This window comes from Cyrtonyx montezumae, unplaced genomic scaffold (assembly GCF_038088225.1).
Source record: "Cyrtonyx montezumae isolate F1298 unplaced genomic scaffold, pur_monq_1.0 scaffold_1, whole genome shotgun sequence".
In the NCBI taxonomy this organism is placed as follows: domain Eukaryota; kingdom Metazoa; phylum Chordata; class Aves; order Galliformes; family Odontophoridae; genus Cyrtonyx; species Cyrtonyx montezumae.
The window spans coordinates 5,553,782-5,577,741 of record NW_027071825.1 but is presented as its reverse complement, the minus strand read 5'-3'; the positions used below and the strand labels follow the sequence as shown (position 1 = coordinate 5,577,741).

Below are 23,960 nucleotides of genomic sequence, written 5' to 3'. Positions count from 1 at the left end.
CATCTGAGCATACAAAGGGCAGGAAGGATTAAAGAGAAAGGAGGTAGCCAAATAGCAAAGAAAAAACAATTATGGATTATTTTTTTCCCTCAGAAGTACTAGGGATGGAATGCAGAAAATGCTACAGGAGAGGGAATGTATCAGAGGAGAAACGAAGGAGATGAATTTTGAGTTAAAAATGGTCTTAATGGTAAAGAATGCACATCTGCCACCAGTGGGAGATCTCCACAGACAGAGTACTTTCAAAAATTTTTTTGAGGCAATGTTGCTTCCGATATCAGAACATGTTGCAAAGCAAGGCTTCGGGACAAATGATGTACATATTGCAGACTATGATTTCACTGCAGGGATAAGACAAGGGCAGAGCTGCTGTGAAAGTATGCCTGGAAAAATCACAGGGTTGTACCCAGCTATTCTGAATCAGAATTGCGTTTCTTTTAAATATGACTTGTTGAATCGTCCCAAATGAGCGAGCAGAGTCCTCCCCCTGGTGGCAAGCAGAAAAAAAAAAAAGTAGCAGTGTTTCTACAGCTGTTAACCTAAAGCTATACATAAAATAAGGAGCATCAGACAGGACCTGTTTGTTATTACATCAGCTGACCCAGCGGTGGAAAAAATACAAATCTGCAGAACACAAATCTTTTTTTCTGGGATTAGAGATAATTATTTACTTTGAAGGCTGGTAAATCTTGAGAACAGTTGCTGAGTTCAATTTGTTGGTTAATTTATTAGATAATTTCCAAAAGAAGCAGATTATAAAACCTGAGAAGTAACTTTTAATAGCTGAACAGGGTGATTGCAATGTGCAACAATCCCATTATCTCCAATGAGTCCTTGTCTTTTGGTGTTCAATTGAGATTTACTGTCTAAAATCCCTTTAAGAATGATCTGGAAGGTAAAATTCCTAACACTACTAACAGTAAAAAATGGACTCTGTAGGCAAGTGGGTTTACTGTATCAAACAGTCTTCCCCAGTTAATGTCCTCAGGTAGATTTTCAAAAATTATCCATAGAAAACTCTCTGTTGTTGGAAGTTAGAGCAAGTGATTTTTTTCCTTTAGATGGTTTTGGTGGATGAGGGAATAGCAGCATGTGTGGTTTATACTGTCTTTAGTAAAGCTTTCAGCTGTCTACCATAGCATTCTCAGACACACAGATGATGTACAGGCTAAATAGATGGTCAGTGAAGTGGACTGAAAACTGGCAGAACTGCTGGGCTCAAAGAGGGTAGTCAGTTGTGGAGTAACCCATGTGTGGACACCTTCAGGATACACAACTGGGGAGGGCAGCACAAGACACTTGTGCTGCCATTCAGAAGGACCTCAACAGGCCACAGAAAAATGGTCAGAGAGCTAACAGTAAGTTCAAAAAAGAGAAATGCAAAGTTCTTCACCTGGGAACAAAGAACCCAGTTGGAAAACAACTTTACAGAAGGGGATGTCAGGGTCCACATGGAGAACGAGTTGAACAAGATCCAGCAATGCACCCTTACCAGAAAGTCAAGCCAAATGACTTTTTTCCCTCTATTTTTCTTTTCAACTCCAGTAGATAACTACTGGATATTACCTTAATCTCAACAGCATATGTAGTACAAGAATGGCTGAATTATTATTACATGAAAAGCATTTGTTGTCTTTTAATTATACAAAAGAGAAACCTTCAGCTGTGACACTCAACACTAATAACCACTGCAACATAAACAAAAAATAATTTGCCTGTCCCTAAGAATGGAAAGCTATGTCCTTCACCAAAAAACACTTCCTGCACGCATATGTTTAAAAAGTTTTAATTCTTCAAGTTGGTACAAAAATACAGTACAATGTGATGGCAAGGCATTCACCAGAAAACATTCAAATAAAAGGGAATTCCCTGTAATGCTTCAACATAACCCACCTTCACTTGATGAAATAATCAAAAGGTAAGTGCACAAGAAGTAAGCTCATTTTCTGCCCAAAGGCAAATAAAGATGAATCACACAGAATTTTATGTAAAAGTATGTTTGCAGAGCTCATGTCTTCACATGCTACTTGAACATTGATGAAATTTACTCTACTTGGCTTAGTGGCGCAATTAATAGTTTGAGAGGTCTAGAAAACACCTGGCCCAGGAACATGCCCCATTCATATGAACCCCCAGTAAAAACAATGGGATTGTATAATGCCAGTGAGAAAAGAGGGATCCAACCCTGATTAAGTGTCAAAATGCTGGCTAATTCCAATTATTTCAGTTATGCTATCTGTCTTCAAATGAACGTTTTGCCCTGTGTTTGCTCATTACCTAGTTGCAAATAACCACTATAGTACACACTGCCAGGCAGAGGAGATAACACTGTTAACTGATGCATGTGTGTGAACTCCAAACAGGGTTTAACCTAACATTGTTGACAGGACAAATATGTCCCTCCAGTGCATCTACATTCTTGGTCTGTTTAACTGTTTCCTTTAAGAGTATTGAAGTGATGGAAAAATATATAACTGAATTTATCCATTATAGTTCATCTCCCAGGTGTTTTTGTTTGAAAGCATCACCTGTTAGCTTCTCCTGGGCCTTCTTCATCCCTTGGATAACTGAAAGATCCGAGAGAGATCATTTATTAATCTCAAAACAAAAACGTCAAAGTGTCACGCTAATGAAAATATTCTAAATCAACACAGTAACAGAATGCACATCTACAAAAAAAATAAGTAACACCAAAACAAAACAGCCCTGTGCTCTTCTCCCAACTTTGTGGATTGCATGAATTGTGTGGAGAATGCGTAGGTTCTACAAACATTATTGTAGGTTTTAAAGTGAATCATGACTCTAATATGGTTCCTCAAAGCATGAAGAGCCACTCACTCATGTTGTATTATTTAACAAATCCCAGTTTTACTGTGAAGTATAATTTTTTTCCACTTCAAAATGAAGGTGCTGTCCTTCAAGCAGGACACACCTACAGATCCATCTCACTAGAAGTGTACTTCAAGTTATTTCTCACATACCTTGATCAGCATTGGTATAGAAATACTTGTAGCTGGGGTTTCCTTTCTCGTTTATGATTTCTGGGTGGACTTTTCCACTGGGATCTATGGAAAAAAAAAAAGAAAAAAGAAATCAAACATGAAATACAGGTGGTAACAGTAAGAACACAATCCTGGGAGTAGGTACAACAGCCACAGGTATCTTACCCATGAAAAGGATTCTAGGAATGTAACCTCCATCAGGACTGAAGGCTTCATCCTTTGGCTCTTCATCATCCTACACAAGCAAGACGAAGGGGAATGTATTAGCAAGATGTAACAAAACACAGCACTCATTTTAAAGAAACAAAGCCTTAGATTCTAGTTACCCTGAACAATTTATCTTGAACAGACAGCAGGTATTGCACTATTTCAATTTTCAAATGAAATAAGGTAGTTTCCCCTAAACAAGTAGGATTTGTGAAATACCAGTGTGCATTAAACATTCCACTTTGGTATAAGAATGTCTGATGCATTATGAGAGAATGAATATAAACCTCCTTACTGTGACAACAGAACAAACACAAGGTTAAACTGTTAAAAAGACAACAGTGGAGAGTCAGGTTTATAAAAGCAATTAAATTAACTACGGTAAAGGAAATTATTTTCAAAACAATTAGCTCTATCAATCTATCTTGTATATATATTCAGGATATAGAAAAGATGCAGTCAGTTAAGCAGGATTCAAAATGCTTAATTACTAAGCAGTAACACTGGTACAAATAAGAGCGTGGCCTACCTCAAGGTTGACCATAACGAAATTATGAGCAAGTTCAGAGATCTCCTTAGACTCAGCAAACTTTGGCTTCAGAGCTAATTAAGAAAAAAAAAAAAAGAGAGAAAGCTATGGAAAGACAATGGAAAATATTACAGGTTCTCTATTCCTCCCTCTAGAGAGCTGGTACTTTTCAATGAGCAGTAGGCAAACGGAATACATGCATCAAGTTGCTCAAGCCACACTCAGAACAGTAGGTAAGTGAAGTGATCCCTGCTGAGCAGCCATACATTGAAGCTTATCCATCAGATATACGTGGTCAGTTTTGAACCAATGGAACAGAAGCAAAACCTTGCTGTAAACCACCATTTCTCACTCAGTCTTTTCATCTTAAGCCTAGTCATCATGATCAGCATGTTCCTTTGCAATACTGGAAAAGACAAAGCCCAGCCTTCTGAGAACTAGTGGCTGAAAGTAAGATAATTTGCTCTTAACTCTAAAATCATTCATTTTCTACAATTTTTCTAGTAAAGTGCAGGAAAAACTGCAGCCACTATAGACATGCAGCTATTACTTTACTGGCATTTACACAAAGCTGGCTTTTGGCAGTGCTACTGGCTGAAGTGGTGCTACACTGCTCTAAATGAAATATAAATACAGCCAAGCACATTTTGAATGCAAAGTTCAGATTTCTCATGTTGCATAATTTGTATGCAAAAGTTCACTGGAAGTTTCATCAAGCTCTAGTATTAAATTCACTCACCTTTGCAAGCTCCACACCAAGATTTGTGGATGATAATCATAAGAGGCAAACCACTGCAAAAAGAAAAAGATTAAGGAAAAAACGTCAGACAGCTTGCATACAAGCCTCTCAACTATTATTTGTAAGTTCTATTGCTTGTACATTTTAACAAAGACACTTACAAAGGCTTAATGCAATAGAAAATGCAGAGACATTCTACTGTATTCTAAGGTTCAGCTGTCTTGCAAAAAGCTTTCCAATCTTAAACATGCATTAAAATTGATGAGGAATGCCAATCACCAACCACTGTAGGAGAGTAGATTTCCACTTTGGAAGGTCTGCTCTCATTTGTTCAGATTTGCAGAGATGTACAACCAGTCACATGATTTTTATGAAATTAGTAGTGGTTAGTCACACCAGCTAAATAAGAGATCTCAGAAGGGATTTACATAGCTGCTTAACATAATCCAGTAAATGACAGACATCCATCAACCCCTGTCCCCACTACTGTCCGCATGTTTCAGACACTTCCTGCTACAGCCTCCCATGATCGAGACCCTCCTTTGAGCAATAATCCCACAGTATCCTGGCAAACCCTTCAGCTTCCAGGCTAATTGCCCAGATCTTGGTATGCTGAAATAAACCTGTGACAAGTCTGAGAACCAAGAAGGAAGGGGTCTAAGTGGAACTGAAGCCTAAACAAAGTGCAATGTAAAATGACAAAAGTTAGGAGCCTAACTTCCCTGTCCAATGAACATAGAAAGGTTATTTGTGAAGGACAAGTCAGAGTAACGAGTGTTTCAGGTACACCATGTGAATGTTATTAATTTCTCTTCCCAAATAAAACATTTGACAGTACTACCCGTACTACCTGGATCTTGATTCCATCACCTGATGTATGTTTTATTTAACCTTGTTCTGAAAAGCCCCTTAGCATTCCACCTTCTGGTCAAGCTTAGCAAGTTTGAATTCTCTAAGCTCCTTGGTAATGTACTCAGGTTACTTGATGTGATTAGAGAGAGACCTTAAACACAAAGAATTCCACATATTTACTGCTATTAGTGCTTGCCAATTCAATTAATCCATCACTTTACAGCTCTCAATATCTTGACTATTATATCTTTTACCTTCTTAACAAGAAAAAAGTGACATACCTACAGGTGATTTTTGTTGTATTGAGCACATCTGGTAGTACAACACTTACCTTCACACTTTTTGCATGTGGAAATCCCTACACTTTTCAAACAGCTGGCAAAAACTAGCAAGTACACGAAGTTCAAAAACATGAATAACAAGGAAATACGAATATGACCTCTTTTCTCTTATCATTAAACCCCTTAAGCTATAGAAAAATATCCAAGGGACGCTAGTAATAGTGATACAGCTTCCAAAGCATTAAGAATAACCTAAAATTAGGTTTTTCCTTTAGCTGCAGATTGGAAATCCCTACTAACATTCAAGTTTAGCCTTCAGATCCAGGAAAGGGCAGAGAGGAAGCAGTTAACATTTACAGTAGTCCAACACAAGTCTATCATTTGTAACTAAGCAACATGCTGTCATCTTTACACTGGACTTTGTGCACTTTGTTTGCAGTGAGAAGCAAGAGTACACATTTCCTTGGCAGAAGACTTTTTACATCCGTGTCCCCACCCTAGCAATGTTTCTTTTTTTTTTTTCCCCCTCACAGTTTCTGGGAATTAAACCTCGAAAATACACATTGCTCTTATTATCAGAGATCTTCACGTCAGAAGAGTTATCAGAGGCACCTGCAACTGGTACTGCACTGCACTTAAATATATATCAATAGATTTTCTAAGCAGATTTGCTCAGTCTCAGAATACAAACTGTTAGCCAGCAAGAAATCACAGAAGTTTTAGAGATACTGCATGTGCTTCCTCAGCTTTATTCTTTTTGACTGGAAACATAATGCTGTTTACATAAAAGCATTTCTGTAGTCATTTTCCCATTCTGAAATGACAACGTTCATTTAGCAGCTGATAGGTCATGTAAACAAACAAATGACTGAAGCAACTCTTCTTGCCCCACTTGCCATTTCCTCCCAGATAGCACTACACAAAGAAATAAAAGCAAACACTGGTATTTATCTGCATGAGGTATGAAGCATTCACCAGAATGTGAAAAGTATAGATAGGCCATATCTGTGGCACAGTAAAGACTGAAATTAGTTCAAACTGAGCATAAAAATAATTACCCATTCACAACCAGCAGAGACTTACAGCATCGACCAGAGCACACTGACATCACAGCTCATCCTTTCTAAACAAGTGCAATACGCATAACAATCAGTGTTTTTAAAAGCAATTAATGATGACCTTGCAGAGAAAAGCCATAGCAATTTGTTTAGATAAAACAGCCCTGCAGGTAGATTAAGACTGTTCAATCTAAGGCATGTGTTTTATTGTTAAACTTGAAATCAGAAGGTTTAAGTTTCCTAAGCCAGCACCCTGCTGTTGTGCAGAGTTTGCAGATGTCTCTATTGAGTTCAGTAGGATTTTTCAAAACAATTATGTCCCAAAAATACAGCCTCTTCTAGACCAAGTCCCCTGCTGCAGTTTGATGTATCTAGAGGCAGCCTTAGAACAGCATCTTCTTATTCAAGGCACAGACATGTCAATGAGGAGGACAGGAGTCCTCCTTAAGGTCATCACTTTGCAGCACTTATGCTCAATCGCTACTTTAGTATAGAAGTGGAGATCTCCATAGGAGACTTCAGTTGCATGAGGATGCAAACAAGCACTTTCCTGAAAGATACACATGGGGAGAAGGTGATAGGGAGGACAGGAGAAGGGCCATCCTATAAATCCTCGTAGGATTACAGCTGCTGCAGTGCCACAGTGCCAGCTTTCTCAGTGCTGTCACTGCCACGGGCTGTGATATGTAACACAGGGGTTACGGCTCCCTGAAGTGCACGGCAGGAGGGCACACTGCTACGGGAAGGAGCTGTGCCTCACTGGATGCTGCGGCTCAGGTACTGCAGGAACATGCTGGCCAGCTGGGCCAAGTTCTCATCGCTGGGCTGCATCTTAGTGTAGCTGATGAACTGCCTGCGGAGCCGGCTCAGCTCAGCCAGGCTGACAGGCCGCGGCAGCACCAGCCCTTCCTCCACGCCGGGGACGCGCACCAGCTCTCCGGGCTGCACCCCGCTCCTCTGGGCGGCCACGAGAGCGGCCACCACGTCCTGCGTGGCGCGGTCGAGGAGGTGCAGGAAGCCGCCGGACTGCAGGGGTTGGCTGCGCGTGGCGCGGTGCGGCGGAGGCGGAGCGCTCTCGAAGAGGGCCGCGCGGATGTCGGCCAGCGGCAGCGGCTCCTCGCCGTGCACGGTGAACAGCGGCCTGTCCCAGCGGTTACGCGGGTCCGGGGCCTCGAAGGGCGGCCCGGCGGGAGCGCCGCCGACGCAGTGCAGCAGGCAGCGCGCCGTGCCCGCCTGCCGCGCCGCGCAGTACAGCTCGTAGCGGATGCTCCGCAGCTCGTTGCTCGCGTCCACGATCACCACGTCGCGCCGGCTCAGCAGCCGCTCCACCTCGGCCCGCAGAGCCGCCCGGCCGCCCTCCGCCTCGGCCACGACATGCGCCTGCCGCTCCTCCCCGCCCAGCGCTTCCCGCAGCTCGGCCGCACGCCGGCTCTTGCCGCTGCCCGGCGGCCCGCACAGTACCACCAGCGGCATGGCGCGCTCAGCGCCGCGGCGCCGCCATGCTGACCCGGAAGTGACCGCCACCACTTCCGCTCCGTCCGCGCCGTTACAAACCCTCCCTCTGCTTCGCTGCGAAGCAGCGCCGTAATTATTCCCGCAAAAACTGCGGCGGTTTTTGTACGGATATATCGAGTGGGCGTTAAAATGGCCAGCTATCAACGCTCGTCCACGCTTCTGTGCGGTACCACCTGTGTTAGCATCACCAGAGCTCGGGCAGCAGGAGGAACTCAGCGGAGTGAACCACAGACCTGGGAAGCGCAGTGGGTTTTCGCTGACGTCAGCACTGTCAGCTCTCAGCTGTACAGTTAGGAACGCGAGAAGGACAAACAACTTATCTCACATTGAGGTCTCACATCAGAATGGGCACTTCAACAGACACACTGAGCACTGATGAGTTCAAGGGGACTGAGTAGCACTTCAGTCAAATTAAGTGATGGAGGTTCTGTCATGTCTCCGAAGTGAGAAGAAACCCACAGAGACTTAAGTGATAAAACACAGGTGATTCCTCAAGCAACATTAAGAAATTTTTTTTCTTTAATTAGCTGTAGAGATCTGAGCAGTATTCTATACCTTCGTTAATAATCTGTATTTTCTGTAGTTATATTTAGTTATATTTGGCTAGCACTGGTACAGAGTCTCAGTGAAAGCTGCTTTTCCTTATTCATAAATAACATACCTGGCTGCTGCCTCTTTCTTCCCATCTTCTAGTGTTCTCCAGTGAATGTGATCTCCAAAACCTGCCAGAGAGAAGGTTTTATAAATGCTGCACAGTTAACATTTCATCAGAAGAAAACAACCCTATGGAATATTTCAGCTCATAACATATTCTTTTTTTTTTTTAAAGGAAATTATAATTCCAGTCCTGTTAAGACTTCTGTGAATACTTACAACCTACACAGTTTTATTGAGGAATCCCACTGAAATTAATTAACAAAAACAAATCACACAATCATGAATATTTATACAAAGTACAAAAAAAAAATCCCCAAGCAAAGATTAAAACTGAAGCGCTTTCTGATTATTCCCTATTGTTTCTCAACTTATGAGCACTTATTAACTGATTAATGACAAATTAAACATGCCACCTTCTGGCTTCCTAAATCCCAATGAATGGGACCAAACAGCAAATACACCTAGACAAATAAATTATTATTAAATGCTCTAAAACTATTATGCTAAATATTGCTACTGCTGATAACTGACATCAAATACTAAGGAAGAACACTGCTGTGCAGATTTCTGAGCATTACAGCGACCAAATAACATAGGAAATATGTATTCAACAAGCAGGCATCGAGTCTTGCTCTGTTAGCTAACAGCAGGAAAACAGACTGCTATTTTTTGGCCACCACCATCACATGAAGAGCTGCGATGGGGGAGAGCTTCCTTTGAAGACTTTCTTAGAGGTCCCATCACTGCAGTGACACGGGCTGTGCTGAAAGGTGAAACTCAGCCACAGCTTTCCCCTTCCCACGACTGAGGGCTGGGATAAGCCTGCAACATGGCATGGGCTGTAACCTCACCGAGGGGACGATCTGGGGAGCTACGTTAGGATCAAGAGCCACACGCTGCCCAGTGCTGGCACCACGGCAGGGAGTGCCTCCAGCAAACACCTGTAGCAAAGAAACTGCAGAAAGCGGAGCGGAGCCTCACGGTACCTTCCTTCAGCAACGGGGCAATGGCATCGTTGGCACAACAGAGGCGAACCGTGTAAGGGTCACCCGCGGCCCGCACGTCCCCCAGCCGCGGGGGGCAGCGGCTCAGGGCGGCTGCGGACCCCCCCCCCCCCAATTAGTACCCCCCCCCTTCCTCGCGCGCCCTCACGGCAACGCCAAAAGCTGAGAGCAAAGCGCGAAGGAAACGTTTGCTGACCCTTTCCGAGCCCTTCGGCGGCGGCGGCGGCGGCCAGCAGCAGGAACAGGCAGAGAACGGAGGCTGCCGCGGGCTGAGCCCTCATGGCGTCAGCGACACGGCCGGTACGCACCCCGAAGCCCGGAGATAGGAACAGCCCCGCGGATCCTTTTCCCCTTTATTTAATTATTTATTGATTAAAGCCCCGGGAAGTGACGCGAGGCGGATGTGGGCGGTGCCGCCGGGCCCCACGCGGGCCGCCATGTCGGCTGCGGAGCAGACTACAACTCCCAGCATACCCTGCGCCTCCCCCCCCCCCACCGCCGCTATGCAAATTCGCCGCCAATCCGCGGCTGGGGGCGGGCTCTTGGGCGCCGTCACGTGGCGCGGAGCTTCCTTTCTCTGTGCGCCGCTCTTTCCTTCCTCGGACGCCATCTTGTTCTCACCGCGTGTTGGGCTGCGGAGGGGTCGCCGGCTTCAGGTGAGGACGCCTGGCGCCTGCCGCCCCTGCGCGCGCGCGGCCGTGAGAGGGAGCGGGCGGGCTGGCTCGCGCTGCGACGTCGGCTCGTTCCCGTGAGCCAGGCCTTGGTTTGGGGGCAGAGGACGGAAGAGTGAGGCCGCGCGCCGGAGCTCAGGGCTGCGGTCTCCCGCGTCCTGCGGGGCCGCGCTGTCCCGCAGGCCCCTGGCTGCTCACATGTGCGGCCTTTGTCCCTCCCCCGCCCTGGGCCCGGCGGTGCTTCAGCCCTCTTTCCTTCTGCTCCTTCCGTCGGCGCTTTCTGAGGGCCTCTCGGGGCTGATCGACTGCAGCCGAGGCGATTTTCCGCCCATGTCGAGCTTTTGCGTCTTCTAGCCTTTAAAGGTCACGCTTAGCCCGTGAGAGAACCCAACTGATGATCTTCCTAGCTGTTGGGTTGGAACTATAGCTGCCAGAGGTCCTCTTCGCTACTGTGGTAGCGTGTGAGGCTCCTTGAGTTTGGAGCCTGCTCGTTAGCTACAGAGCTTTATCAGAAGTGCCTTTCCTGGGAGCAGTACATAGGCAGCTCGTGGATGAGCTTCTCCATGGGCTCTGCTCAGCACAGGGTTGCATTCCTTGGAGCAGTTGTGCCGTCTGTGCTGGTTTTGGTCTGAGTCAGTAGCGAGGTGGTTCCAGAAGTGAGCTGACATACTTGTACTTGGAAATTTACAGTTCCTACCTCAAACTGATAAAGCATCAAATGAAGTGTTGGTTTGCGTCATCGTGGTGCAGATGCTTCTTCTCCAGAGCTGCTTTGTATTATTTAGATTTTTGAGATCTTTTTTGTTTGTGTACTTGCTTGCATTATTTGTGACTTTTTCATAATATTTTTGTCAATGAACTTGTATTTATCTTTCAGACACAACACTATGAATCAAGAAAAACTAGCCAAGCTTCAAGCTCAGGTCCGAATAGGAGGAAAGGTAAGAAAACCACGAGAGCTGTAGTACTTCCTGTGATTTGTAGGCTTAGAGGGAAACCTCTCATGAGAGGGCATTTAGAGGCCTGGGAAAAAAAAAAGTTCTTCATGTGATGTGGACCTGAATTGGTCTGCATCTTACTGCTACCTGAAAAGCAGTTTTATTTCAGTTCCCAGCTACTGAATGAGTAGTTTCAGAGTGAAAGCTCTTTCTAAATCAGTGACTTGTTGTGACCTGTGAATGCTCAGCTTAGCTTACCAGTTCCTTGTTCAGGTTCTTTCTGTTCTACCTGTTGGGAAGTTTCTTTGGTATCAGCTTCAGGGCTTATCTGACTGTGCACTGAGCTCTTTCTTTCATCTGTGCCAGCCAGTACATAATATGACAGTGAGAGCATGTAGATGGCTCAGTGTGAGTATTCATTTCCTAACCGTAGAGTTTGGGGAATTTTAACAAAAGTTTGCAAATTAGAAATTCCAGAATTGTTGTCTTTGGAGCACTTTAAAAATATTTGCTACTTACTTTAAAAAAAAGTGTAAATTTTTAGATTTGATTCATCTTGGATGAAATAAAATTCTTAGGATGCATTTTATATGCTGTTTATACGTTAATAACATCGTTATAATTCAACTTTTGGGAAAAGCAACTACTGCTGTGCTTCTGTCTTTCTTGCACTTAAATCTTAAAATTGGTATTGAGAGCTAAAAATAAATGAAGGGAAGAAAGATGAGAAGTGTTTTCTGCTGCAGAGCATTCTTACAGCTCAAAAAAGAGATGCTGCTGAGTGTGAGACAACTTTTAAATTTGAAAGTGTTGTGAGAATTCAAGTGTTGCAGGCTGTTTTCTTGCTTCTTTTCCAGGGAACAGCTCGCAGAAAGAAGAAGGTGGTGCACAGAACAGCAACAGCTGATGACAAAAAACTTCAGAGTTCACTCAAAAAGCTGGCAGTGAATAACATTGCTGGCATTGAGGAGGTATAGTGATAGTGTTTCCTGTGTGAAATTAAGTTCATTGTGGTGGTTTGGTGTTTTTACTTTCATTTTCTTTTTCAAACTCGTGTCTGATTACGTATAGGTGAAGTTATTTGATTTTTATTTTATTTTTTTCTGTCTCATTTACATTACTGTATATATACCTAGAAAGAGAAGGGAAAAAGTTCTACTGTCCAGATACTGAGTGCAGAAGGTAGTAAGCTGCTTGTGATACATGTCTTTTGCATTAATAGCAGAACAAAAGTTCTTTTGATTCTTAACCTCTTGAACTGAAATTATTTAATTTTAATAGTAAAGCAGTGAGCACGTATTTATTGCGCAAGCATATTCAGTCGTCTGGTGCAGAACATGAAGGATGGAATCAAAATCCTTGGAATAGGAACTTACAAGTCCATGTTATCAAAACTAGATCCTTTCACTGTGTGAAAATGAAGCCAGAATTGTTTTTTGTAGATACAGGAGACTGGTATTTCTTACAGTGCTAGCAAAACTATGGAAGCAGCTTGTGTATTATATAAAATTGGAATGTGAAGGCTTCAGGTGTTCAGTGCTATTTTTGTGTATTTTTCAGGATACAATATGAACTAGAATAGAAACTGTTTCCATAATACTGTAGAGAGTGTGACGCTTGTATGTGGGAGGTGTTCCTTCATCACAAGCTCCATATTACAGTACTGCTTGGTTGAAAAAGCATAATATTTAATCTGTGGTTAATTAATTTAAGCAGGGTTACAAGGTGACCCAGAAGTCTGTGCACTTCAATGGCAAATGCAGATTCAGTAGAAGCCTGGATTGCCTGAAAGCCTTCATGCCACTGCTGCAGAAGCACTCTTAAATTTGCCTGTTACTGGAGTATGATGTGTTAGAAGCTGTGCTATACAAACAGTTCTTGTTCTCCCACCCCCCCAGAGATAAAATGATCATTCAGACTCAGTTAAGATGTAAAAAGTGTTGACATGGAGGAGGATTGTTCAGAATCCTTGACTGCTTGGTACATAATGACAGTACATTGCTTTATTATTCAGGTAGACCCAAATTGACCTAAATATGTAAAAGCTGGGGAGGTTAGTTTCGTTGAGTCAAGCAGAGGCAGAGAATTTTTTGTGGTTTGTTTTGAAGAGACTTAGGAGTATGACTGTGCTTAAAGCATTTATCACTTCTCCTTAGTTACGTAGGAAAGTGATGCATCTGGATTTTTTTTTCTGTTAAAGGAAAAACTTCTGATCAAAATGTATTTTGAACCTCGAAAAACAGTAACCTATGTTTTAGCTGTATTCTTCAGTTGACAGATTTGTTTTCTCTCTCTAAGCTCTAATAAACTAAAAAAATTTGGAAGTATTACTTACATAAAGAGATGTAATCTGTTAGTAAAATATCCCTTTTTTTCAGATAAAATTATTTTCTGCATAACCATAGCTTAGTCATACCCAGGAAAAAAAAAAGTTAACTTCGCCTTCAGTCCCTGTTAACTTAAAATAAATAAATAAATAAAACCTGCTGAAAGGTATCAGTATGAATGTCAGTGGTAAGAGCTAAGCAGGCAGCTGTGCTGGCTGTAAACTTAATCCCTGGTGATTCAGAACACCAGGGCAGGGGAGCAGAATAGTTCTGTGTTGTGCTTAGTCTCAAAAGGGTCGTTCTGGAATTACTAGGAGGGCAAAGAAGCCACTTTGAGTGCAGCTCATTTGTAAATCTGCAGTGCTGTAAGAGATAAGTGAGGGGGAAATCTTAGCATTGGGCGTTTTCAGCAAGTAGACCAGATTTTGAGTCTTAGGATTTTGCCAATTATGTAGAAACAGTAATGTTTTCCTGACAGGTGACATAAATAGCTGGAAATGGCCATGTCTTAAACTGCTGTGTCAAGGCTTTTCTGTTATGGCTTTTAGTTTGTAATGACTTGCCACAGAGTTGGTTTTTCTTCTGAGACATTTCTGATATTAACTAGTTTATGCCTTATAGGCTAATAGCCTATATATTTTACCTTAATCAAAAGCACACCTAGGTGGTATGATAACACATACAATTTTGTATATTATCACTCTACTGTATAGATACCTGTATTTCTGTAAGGCAGCCACAGCTGTTGATTCAGCCTTTTCATATACTGTATGTCTGAGCCACCCCCCCCCCCTTACTTCTAACTTTTTTGTTTCTAATTCAGATGATGCAATTCTTGGTACTGTACTCACGGTTATATTATTGCCTGCATTTTTGAAGTTTCTTTAGTTTTAATATTTAAATCTAGTTTTGAAGTAATGATCATGCTTCCTCAACAGAATGCTGCAATGCTTTGGTAAATGTTGCTTTTTATGTATTTAAACAGGTGAACATGATAAAAGATGATGGAACGGTTATTCACTTCAACAACCCCAAGGTTCAGGCATCCCTTTCTGCTAACACTTTTGCAATTACTGGTCATGCAGAGGCTAAACCGATCACAGAAATGCTTCCGGGCATCTTAAGCCAGCTTGGTGCTGACAGCTTAACAAGTCTCAGGAAGTTAGCTGAACAATTCCCAAGACAAGGTAGGTCTTAATGGCATCTTTTACTGATGATTAAAAAAATACATGCAGTCTTAAAATGTTAACCCAAATTTAATAGCAATGTGTCACTTAAATAAAAAACAGGTTTACTTGTATTAGCTTCTGTTCTGGAAATACTGTGGGGAGAAAATTCAGTTCCCCCCCCCCCTCCCCCGGGATTCTACATGGGATGATCTTGGTTTAAAAATAAAACTTAAAGAAGAAATCTGCTAAGTCAGGTGTGCTGTAACTACAGGTACACAGCTGTGTACGACAGAGTATTTAGGAAAAACAAAAGTAGCAGAAGTTTTACCTAGAAGATCTCAACAGGTTCTCTTTGTCAGGGTACTGATTCTGTTATTTATAAATGTTTTTGCTATATACTGTATTGTACAGTATTACTAGATTAAAGAAAATGCCTTTTATAGTTAGAAAGATGGATCATCATAATCATACTTTATTATAACATCAGTAGCAATAGTTCTTTACAGAAAGTCAGCTTTAAATTAGGTAGACTAATGAGAAGAAATAAGTTCTCGCATTTCAGATGACTTCTAGCACGGTCGAAGATCCATGACTTACAGATGAGTAGGTTTCGTGTAGGACCTTTGATGCAGAAATGCTTATTTTGTGATTGTGGACTCTTGGTAATTGAATGTATTTGAAATTGTTATGATTTTTATGATGGTGTCACTGCATCAATGGGCAAGAGAAGAGCCACTGATGTCACCTGTCTGGACTTGAGCAAGGCCTTTGACATGGTACCTCCACAACATCTTTCTGTCCAAATTGGAAAGATATGGATTTGATGGGTCCATACTCATTGGAATTGAACTAGCTGCAAAATTGGAGCCATTGACTACCGTTCTCTGGACCCATGTCTGGATGGAGATCAGTGATGAGGGTTGACCCACAGGGGTCAGTGCTGGGGCTGATATTCATTAGTATCTTCATTGGTGACACAGTTGGGTTGAGTGTACCTTCAGCAAGTTTGTTGATGACACTGAGCTGTGGGGTGTGGTTAGCAACCAGAGGGAGGGGATGCCATCCAGAGGGACCCAGACAGGCTTGAGCAGTGGGCCCAGGTGAACCTCATGAGGTTCAACAAATCTAAATGCACAGGATCTTGCACCTGGCTCTAGGCAGCTCTTGCTACCAGTGCAAGCTGGGGGATGAAAGGATTGAGTGCAGCCCTTCTGAGCAAGACCTGCAGGTACTGGTGAATGGGAAGGTGGACAAGAGCAGCAGTGAATGGGAAGGTGGACAAGTGCCCTCACAGCCCAGAAAGCCAACTGTATCTGGGGCTGCATCAAAAGAAGCGTCACCAGGTCAAGGGAGGTGATCCTGCCTCTCTGCTCTGCACTGGTGTGGCCTCACCATGGAGTACTGTGTCCAGATGCAGGTCCTCAGTTCAGGAGAGATGCTGATCTGTTGGAGTGTGTTCAGGGGAGGGACCTAAAAATGATCCATGGGATGGAACACAAGGACAAGCTGAGAGAGCTGGGGCTACTCAGCCTGGAGAAGGGAAGGCTGATATCAGCCTGTCAGTATCTAAAGGGGAGATACAGGAAAGAAGGGGACAGACTCTTCAGCACGGTCTGTGGTGACAGAACTAGAAATGGCTTCAAGATTAAAGAAGGTAGATCTAGGTTGGATGTAACAAAAATATCTTCTACAGTGATGATGATGAGAAACAGGTTACCCAGTGACATGCCCGGTCTCTAGAGACTTTGAAGGTAATAATGTATCAGGCCCTGGGCAACCTGATCTAGCCATGGTGTCCATGGTCATTGTAGGGGAGTTGGACTAGATGGGCTTTACAGATCCCTTCCAACTCTAAAGATTCTTTGATTCTGTGTGTTGGTCCCAGATGGATAGAATATTATTGTATTAAAACAGGTGGCTTCAGTTAGTCACATATGGTCACATTTGTTTTCTGTAACTTGATCTTTTGTTAGCTCTGCATTAATATGGCTAAGCATTTGAAAATGGCTGTGTTCTTACACCAAAATATTAACATTCACAAATAGGTCACTTGGTTGTGCTGATTACTGTTGATACTCCAGTCTCTTGAGTGTTTCTCATGGGGTGAGCAGTATAGAGGGGAATGCCTCCTGTTTTCACTAGTATATTATGTCTTACTTTGTGTGGTTGTCCCTAATTCTGTATAATGAGAACTCAGCACCAGATTTCTTCTTATAGTGTTGGACAGTAAAGCACCAAAATCTGAAGATATTGATGAAGAGGATGATGATGTCCCAGGTAAGCACGTTCAGTTAGATGTCCATTGTTCATGTGCATGTATTTAATTCATGCATTTAAATACCTAGCTCTTGATGTGGTTATTCCTCTCAATTGGTGAGAGTGGCTTAATATGCTGGGCAGCTTTGAAATGTGATGATTCTGGATTCCAGCTTTTGAAAGTAGTTTGCTTTGCTGAAATTCCTAAGTTAAAACACTGGGAGGTTGAACTGGTGAGCAAAGTATCTGAATAAGATTTTAGGGCTGGAAAATAAAATGTCTGTGAAAAGATGTGCTTGTGTAGTGTTCAGAACGTAGTTTTAAATCATTTTGGGGTGGGATGTTTATTTCTGCAGTAGAAAAAATGAAGCTTGTATCATAGTCTTAGTTTGTTGAGAAACTTCCATTCCAAGCTGTTAGTTTGTCAACTGATAACTGTAAATTAACACATTATTTTATGTGCATCAGTATAGTGTCTTAGCTAAAACAACAAATTGATGACCCAGACTTTCAGGTCTGGCAATGGGTTTGAGGTTTGTGTAAAATGCACAGATCTCTTCAAAGTTTTCTGCTTCCTGAGTGCAATGGTAAGTGGTTGCTTAACTAGAGGTAGTTGAGCTGGTCTGATTCAAGACTTAGCTGCATCTAGTGGAGCACCTCTTACTTTGTGTTTGAACCTCCACTCCCGAGTTCCTGAATGTCTGCTGCTTTGCATATACTCAAATGAATCATTTTTTTTTAAAGCTATTTCAAATCCCACTAGAAAACAAAACAAGGAAAGTATATATATGACTATCTAACGTTTCATATAATGAATGCATTTTCATTAAACTATGAAGTTGTTTCTGGGCATTGCTGTATTAAATATCTTCATCTCTTTCAGATCTCGTAGAAAACTTTGATGAAGCATCAAAGAATGAAGCTAACTAAATCAGTAATAGTTCTGGAAGCTGGCATGGACTAGATTTAAGAAATCAGCTTATGTGGTTCCAAAGTTTTAAAGAAACAGAGAACATCATCTGTTAATAGTTCAGTAATATAAATATTTTGTATTTTTATGATACTGTTTGTTCAGCATTTTCTGTCAGTTGATTTTGCATTTTGCACTTACTCCCAGGATCTACTCTTTTGGTCAAAATGAAAATGTCAGTGCAGTTGGAGGGGTGTGTGCATGTGGGTGTGTGTGTGGGTGTACATATAGTGGAGAACAAATTGGAGAACACTTCAATTTAACCATCTCCCCTTTTCTTTTGAAAGAAAAAATAAAATGAATCTTCAGCATTGTTACTTTTGATTATCACCGAATATTACACAGAAGGAGTAAGGTTGATAGTTTTGTCCACATTTTGTGACCTGAAGGTGTTATACCATGTAAAATTTGGGTTTAGTTTGGGTTAACTATTGTACTCGAAGATGCTCCTCACCCCTGTTGAAGTGTATATGGTATTGGTTATTAAGCTTATGTTGATGCCCATGTGTTACCTTAGACAAGCTGTCTTACCAGCTTGTTAGGTACGGTAACTTTCTAAAAGAGAAATCTTGGTCCCAGCTAAGTGGTTTTTTTTCTCCTTTCTCAGCTTACTTTCCCATTTCCTTAGTTTTTTGAGACAAGTTGATGTTTGACTCCTTTTTGCATAGACGTAGTGATATGTTCTCCTGATGGACACGTAGAGTATACTAGGTCAAAATGAGAACAAACCCCTTGGTTTTCTACCATCAGGTCACTTGGAAAACTTGGAGGTCTAGTTGGTAATAGTCCAGTGCACCAGTTTTGCACAGTAACAGATTTTTGCTTGAATAACTTCAGGCTGTTCTCTTGGCATGACTGCATTTACTAGCAGCTGATGATCCACTGTTGCTCTTACGGCACTCGAAATTAAATGCACCATGTGAGCAATGTTTAAGGTGGGCAGAAAAAGTTGTTGACAATTTGCTTTACTTCCTGCTGGGCAGTTTGTGCGATCACTAGCTCTAAAGGGACTTTTTTTTTTATTGCCTGTATTTTACCTTTGCCTATAACCTACCTCTAGGTTTGGTGTCATCTATTTTAGTAGCTTACTAAAACCCATAAATGCTCCTCAGGCATAAAGAGGACACTGGGAGGTACCGCTGGTACAGTGCAGTATTTATGACCTTCCTTTAAAATGCTTAATGTGAACCTGATTTCTTAGAGGCTCTGTCAAGGTTCTTGATGTTACACGCATTACAGTATAGTTAGACATCATTGTAACCTGTGTCAGGGGCAGCTGTGGCTTAAGAAAGCCATTCTTTTCTCCTCTACATTTGTCACTCAACTATGGCTTAATTGGAACATATCAGCTTTTTTTTATGTAGGTTCGTATGCTATAGAACTGTAAAAGTACAAAGTAAACAGTACATGAGTCTGGTGACATCATGATAAAACCATGAAAGCAGAGCTGAAGTGGCTTGTCATCTGAACTCATTTTATGGGTCTTGTCATTTTTTGTTATATTTTATATACTACATGGATCTTGCTACAAAATAAAATAGCAGTACGGAGGAGAAGTTCCTTCTTGTGTGTTGTCTCTTGTAGCTGAGGAGCAGCAAGTAAATGCAGCCACTGTTTTAAACAGTGATTCACCCTTGCTGACAGCTACTGAGGAAGATGTATGTGGGATTAGGGGAGATGCTGTTAGAACTTTAGGATTGCACACTTTCATATACCCACACTCCTGTTTTCCCTGCAGTATTGAATGGAACTTTGGTTTGTTGTATGGCTAATCTTGAATCAGCTGCAGATTCTTCTGCTGATATGGAAGGTGTTTCTTCATTAATGTGTGCACAGGCACACTGGGCTGCCTTTTGCTGCTTTTGAATGCTCAAAGCAAATGAAGGATATGAGGAAGCACGCATTTGTAGTGTTCTGCCATTTGCTTAAGGGGCATGAGTGGAGAACTTTTCAAAGTAGCAATTGTGCTGAGCTTAACGTATGAGATATCCCCCTTGGGATCGGATACTGAGAGTTTGTGCTCAACAGTTTCTGATGTAGCAAGTGTTTGGAAAGTCATTCTGTGAGGTTAAGAGTAAGTGATGGATTCAGTAAACTTGTACAGTTTAACCCTAATTCCTATAAAATGCTCATTTAATTTTTGTTCTCGGTCATGGTAACTTACACGTTGAACCACCATTCTTTCCTGTGTTTGACAACCAGTAAACTAACTAAATATGCTAGCTTATGTCATTATCAGTTTTCTCACTGTACCTGAAAACAGTCAACCACTTACAATTTGCTGCTGGAAATACTAGAGCTTATCAATCATTAAACTGGTTTTAATTAAAAGTAACCCATCAAGGCTCTTGTGGGAGAAGCTATTTTTCTTCATATTTATTTGTGGTGTTACTCAAACAGTGTTTGTAAATTCTGGTGGGATGCACAGTTAATAGCTCATGTTGCTACAGGGAAAGCTCCACGATGAGGTGGACAGGTGGTGCATCAAAATGTTCTCTGCTTGGCTTGAAGCTTTGTAACCACTGTACTTCTGTAGTGAGTTTGCTCATTGCTGGAACACTGACATGTGAAAGGCATCGATGAAGTTACTGACATACTAAAAATCTTGGTAGTGACTTCAAATAGCATTGGAAGGAGCAGAATGTAGGTTGAAACTTTTATTGTGCTGTATACAAAAATCAAAGCTGAAACACAGAAGGCTGAAAGAATCAAGAACTTGGCAAACTTTTGAGACTGCAAACACTAGTGTTCTTCAGTAGGCTGCCAGTACGTTTGTGTATGTCCCTAGTAAACTACAAAGGGGAAATGTGTGACTTGCTGGCTTCATGCAAGATGGATGGCACTAGTTACCTCCAGCCAGCAGTGCTGGGAGCTTGGTATACTGAGAGGTGGTGAGGGGTTTTCTCAGGCAACACTGGCTAATAAGTGAGTTTGCACATGAGTGTTAGTAGGGTGGAAGGAACTGATACGAAAAACATTTGACAGGTGCTAAGAAAATAGGGCTTGGGTGAATTTTTTTTTAACTAGTCTAGGAATGATAAGGGTGAAATCAGAAGTGCTACTGAAATATGTTGGGAAATCACTGTCAGCTTCCTGTGGGAATTAGGAAATCCCTTTTGCTAGAATCTTAACAAATAATGTTTTGGATTCAGTATTCAGAAAAAAAGCACTCGAGGTCTCAATGGTTCCTTTTCTGAGTGGTGTGCTGAATGATCAGTGTGTTGCTGTTTACAGGAAGGAACTGAGGCAGCTAACAACATAGTGAGCTAAAGCTGTTCTATGTGAGAGTTGAATTAATGGCTCTCCCCAGGAGACCCTAGTGAGGATTATCCTGGGGCTTCCTTGGAGTCAGACCTAGAAAGGCTCTTAAGCTGTCCTGCAGGTGAAAGCTGGTTGAGGGAATGATTCCACTGGCCCTTAAGATTGACCTCTTTTTGTTACTTAAAGGCAATAATATTTTGTTCAGCAAGGAGACCAGATTGTTCTGCAGATCGAGATTACACTAATTAGTTAAACGATCCTTGTTTTGTAATTTAACAAATGAAACGATTTGCAGACAAGTACGTTGCAGCAGCCTTAGCAACTTCATGGAAGTGACAGGAGAAGTAAGGGGAATGGTTATTCACATTGAACTATTTATTTTCCAATAAAGTAATTTTTATTTTTTTATTTTTCCCCCTTTTCAAAGACCATTTTGCAGACACTGAAGAACTTCATGGATTTATTCAGAAACATGGGGGCTGCAGTGCCAGTCAAGAATTCAGGTAGCCAAGCAGAGCAAGTGAAGACTAACTCTAAAATCGGTCTTGCTGGTATGTGGAAGCTTGGGTTTACGCATAGAGTGCAGTAATTGGGGGCTGGGCTTTTGTTTGGACTCTGGCACTGTATTTGGCAAAAAGAAACAAATGCATACATCTTTGAGCGTGCCTTAGTTTGCCTTCATTTTGGGAGCACTGCCCATCCTCATACAAGTATGTGGTATGTAAATTAATGATGTAATTAATCTGGCTCTTGAGAGAAAAGGGCTGCATCTGCAAATGTTACGAAAGGCTCCTTCCACATGGTAAGCACATGCTGTTGGGCCAGCAGTCCTATCAAATACCCCCTCATTAAACAACAGACCCACGGTTTGCTCAGACACCATTTTCACTTGGCAACCTGGTATCTCAGATTCCCAAATACTGTACAGCATTTCCCTGAATTCTCTCTTGCAGATGGACTTCACAAATATGCTGAATCTGTCAATCTTTGCAGCAAAAAGAGATTATTAAAGGCTCCAACGAGCAGATAAAGTATCAATCCTAAAGCAAAAGTTAAAACAAAAAACCCTATATTCTGTGGTATTTTGAGTTAGTGTATATATTCCAACTGAGTAAGTTACGTGACCTCCCACCCTTTCTCACAACATCCTTGCGACAGCTATAGTAACTCTTATGTCAAAAAGTAATATTAGAAAGTATTTAATGTATTTTTAGATTGTCTGATGCAACTTAGCGTACAAAGAGGAGCCCGTGCTGCATGGCCAGCTTTCTCCAGACACTAAGAAGTGTTGTGCAAACTGCATTTTCAGAACATCAGATCTGAGTCCAGATGTGAAGCTGGAAATTTCCAAATGATGCAAATTATTGCCAGATATAGGTAAGTGAAAACTTAAGATCTCAACAAATTGTCAGCACCTTTGTATGCCAGGAGTGAAGCTTGATGAAAGGCCTTCACCAATCTAATGCTTCCTCACCACTGAGAGATAAATAGGACTTGCTTTGCTTTCTCTAGCACCAGAAGTAGCAGCTAATCTGTGAGGCCAACTGTTTCAGCTTGCTCAGCTGATTGCAAATGACTTCTTGTTAGTTTTCACTTTTCTGTTAAAAGCTGACCACGTGGTTGTACTCAATTGCTAAAAGCTTGATCGTTAGTTATCCTGACGGCTTGCTTTAGTTGCTTCACTCCGCTTGTGAAACTGCATCCTGCACCTTGGCAGCAGTGTTTGAGCTTGCAGGTCCCACAGATTCCTGCAGAGGAAGCTGTGTGTTCAGAGCCCATCTGGTCTTTCCTTACCACCCGACAGAAGGCTGTACCTTTAACTTTCTGCTAAATAAATGCTAACCTTCCTTTAAAGGAAAGCATTTGTACTGCAATCCTTCTGGGCAGGCTTGGCAGGGGTGACCATCACATCAATGGGCCTTGCATACTGAACTAGCTTTTTTACCACTTCTGCCTCTGAGGCTTCTCTTGGCAAGGTGGTATACGAGAGCTTGTGCTGCTGCTGCCAGGATCATACTGAGTTTGGAAGAAAGGAAGAATTTGCCATATTGATGCCTTGGGCGACCAATCTGGTCAGATTCTGTAACTCAAAGCTTATTTTTGAGCATTCTTTTAATTGTGAAATATGGGAGTCATAACTGGCAAGCTGGTGCCCGTAACGTGGGCTGGATAAACTGAATGCAGAACGACTTCAGCATGCTCTTATTGCACCTACTCTCTGCTCTGTAGTTGCACAGTGCCCAAAAGCAGCCTTCCTCCAGTGCTCGTTTTGCATGCCTCTTTTTAGAAAGTGAAAAGTGTTGGGGTGGCAGGAATCAAGCCTTTTTCTGTTCACTGAAAACCTCAGTCAGTAAATAGCTTACAATGTGAACCTAAGGAAGTTGCCATCTCTGTGACAAGGCCTTGTTTCAAATGGGTTTCTAACGCATTGTGTTTAATTGAAAATAGCTGTAACTTTCTTACAGCATTTTCACAATCTCCAGAGAGTAATGACAGAGCTGAAGTTTTTTCCCTGTTCACTTTG

The 23,960-nt window shown here is 42.0% G+C and overlaps 3 protein-coding genes across 3 annotated transcripts; 1 reads left to right on the top strand and 2 right to left on the bottom strand.

The window, feature by feature from the left end:
- Positions 1-1,770: 1,770 nt before the first annotated feature.
- Positions 1,771-10,135, bottom strand: TXNDC12 (thioredoxin domain containing 12). Its single transcript, XM_065738745.1, has 7 exons — positions 10,041-10,135; positions 8,845-8,905; positions 4,478-4,530; positions 3,739-3,812; positions 3,168-3,237; positions 2,982-3,065; positions 1,771-2,567 (listed from the first exon to the last, which is right to left on the bottom strand). Exons 1-7 carry the CDS (start codon positions 10,123-10,125, stop codon positions 2,488-2,490), a joined length of 507 nt encoding a protein of 168 aa, XP_065594817.1. The 5' UTR covers positions 10,126-10,135; the 3' UTR covers positions 1,771-2,487.
- KTI12 (KTI12 chromatin associated homolog) lies at positions 7,413-8,141 on the bottom strand. Its single transcript, XM_065746191.1, has one exon. The coding sequence runs from the start codon at positions 8,139-8,141 to the stop codon at positions 7,425-7,427; it is 717 nt and encodes a 238-aa protein (XP_065602263.1). The 3' UTR covers positions 7,413-7,424.
- A 262-nt stretch (positions 10,136-10,397) lies between the features above and the next one.
- On the top strand, positions 10,398-18,266 carry BTF3L4 (basic transcription factor 3 like 4). The gene is made up of 6 exons (XM_065739058.1): positions 10,398-10,500; positions 11,393-11,456; positions 12,311-12,424; positions 14,766-14,967; positions 17,167-17,226; positions 18,089-18,266. Exons 2-6 carry the CDS (start codon positions 11,403-11,405, stop codon positions 18,133-18,135), a joined length of 477 nt encoding a protein of 158 aa, XP_065595130.1. The 5' UTR covers positions 10,398-10,500; positions 11,393-11,402; the 3' UTR covers positions 18,136-18,266.
- The last annotated feature ends 5,694 nt before the right edge of the window (positions 18,267-23,960 follow it).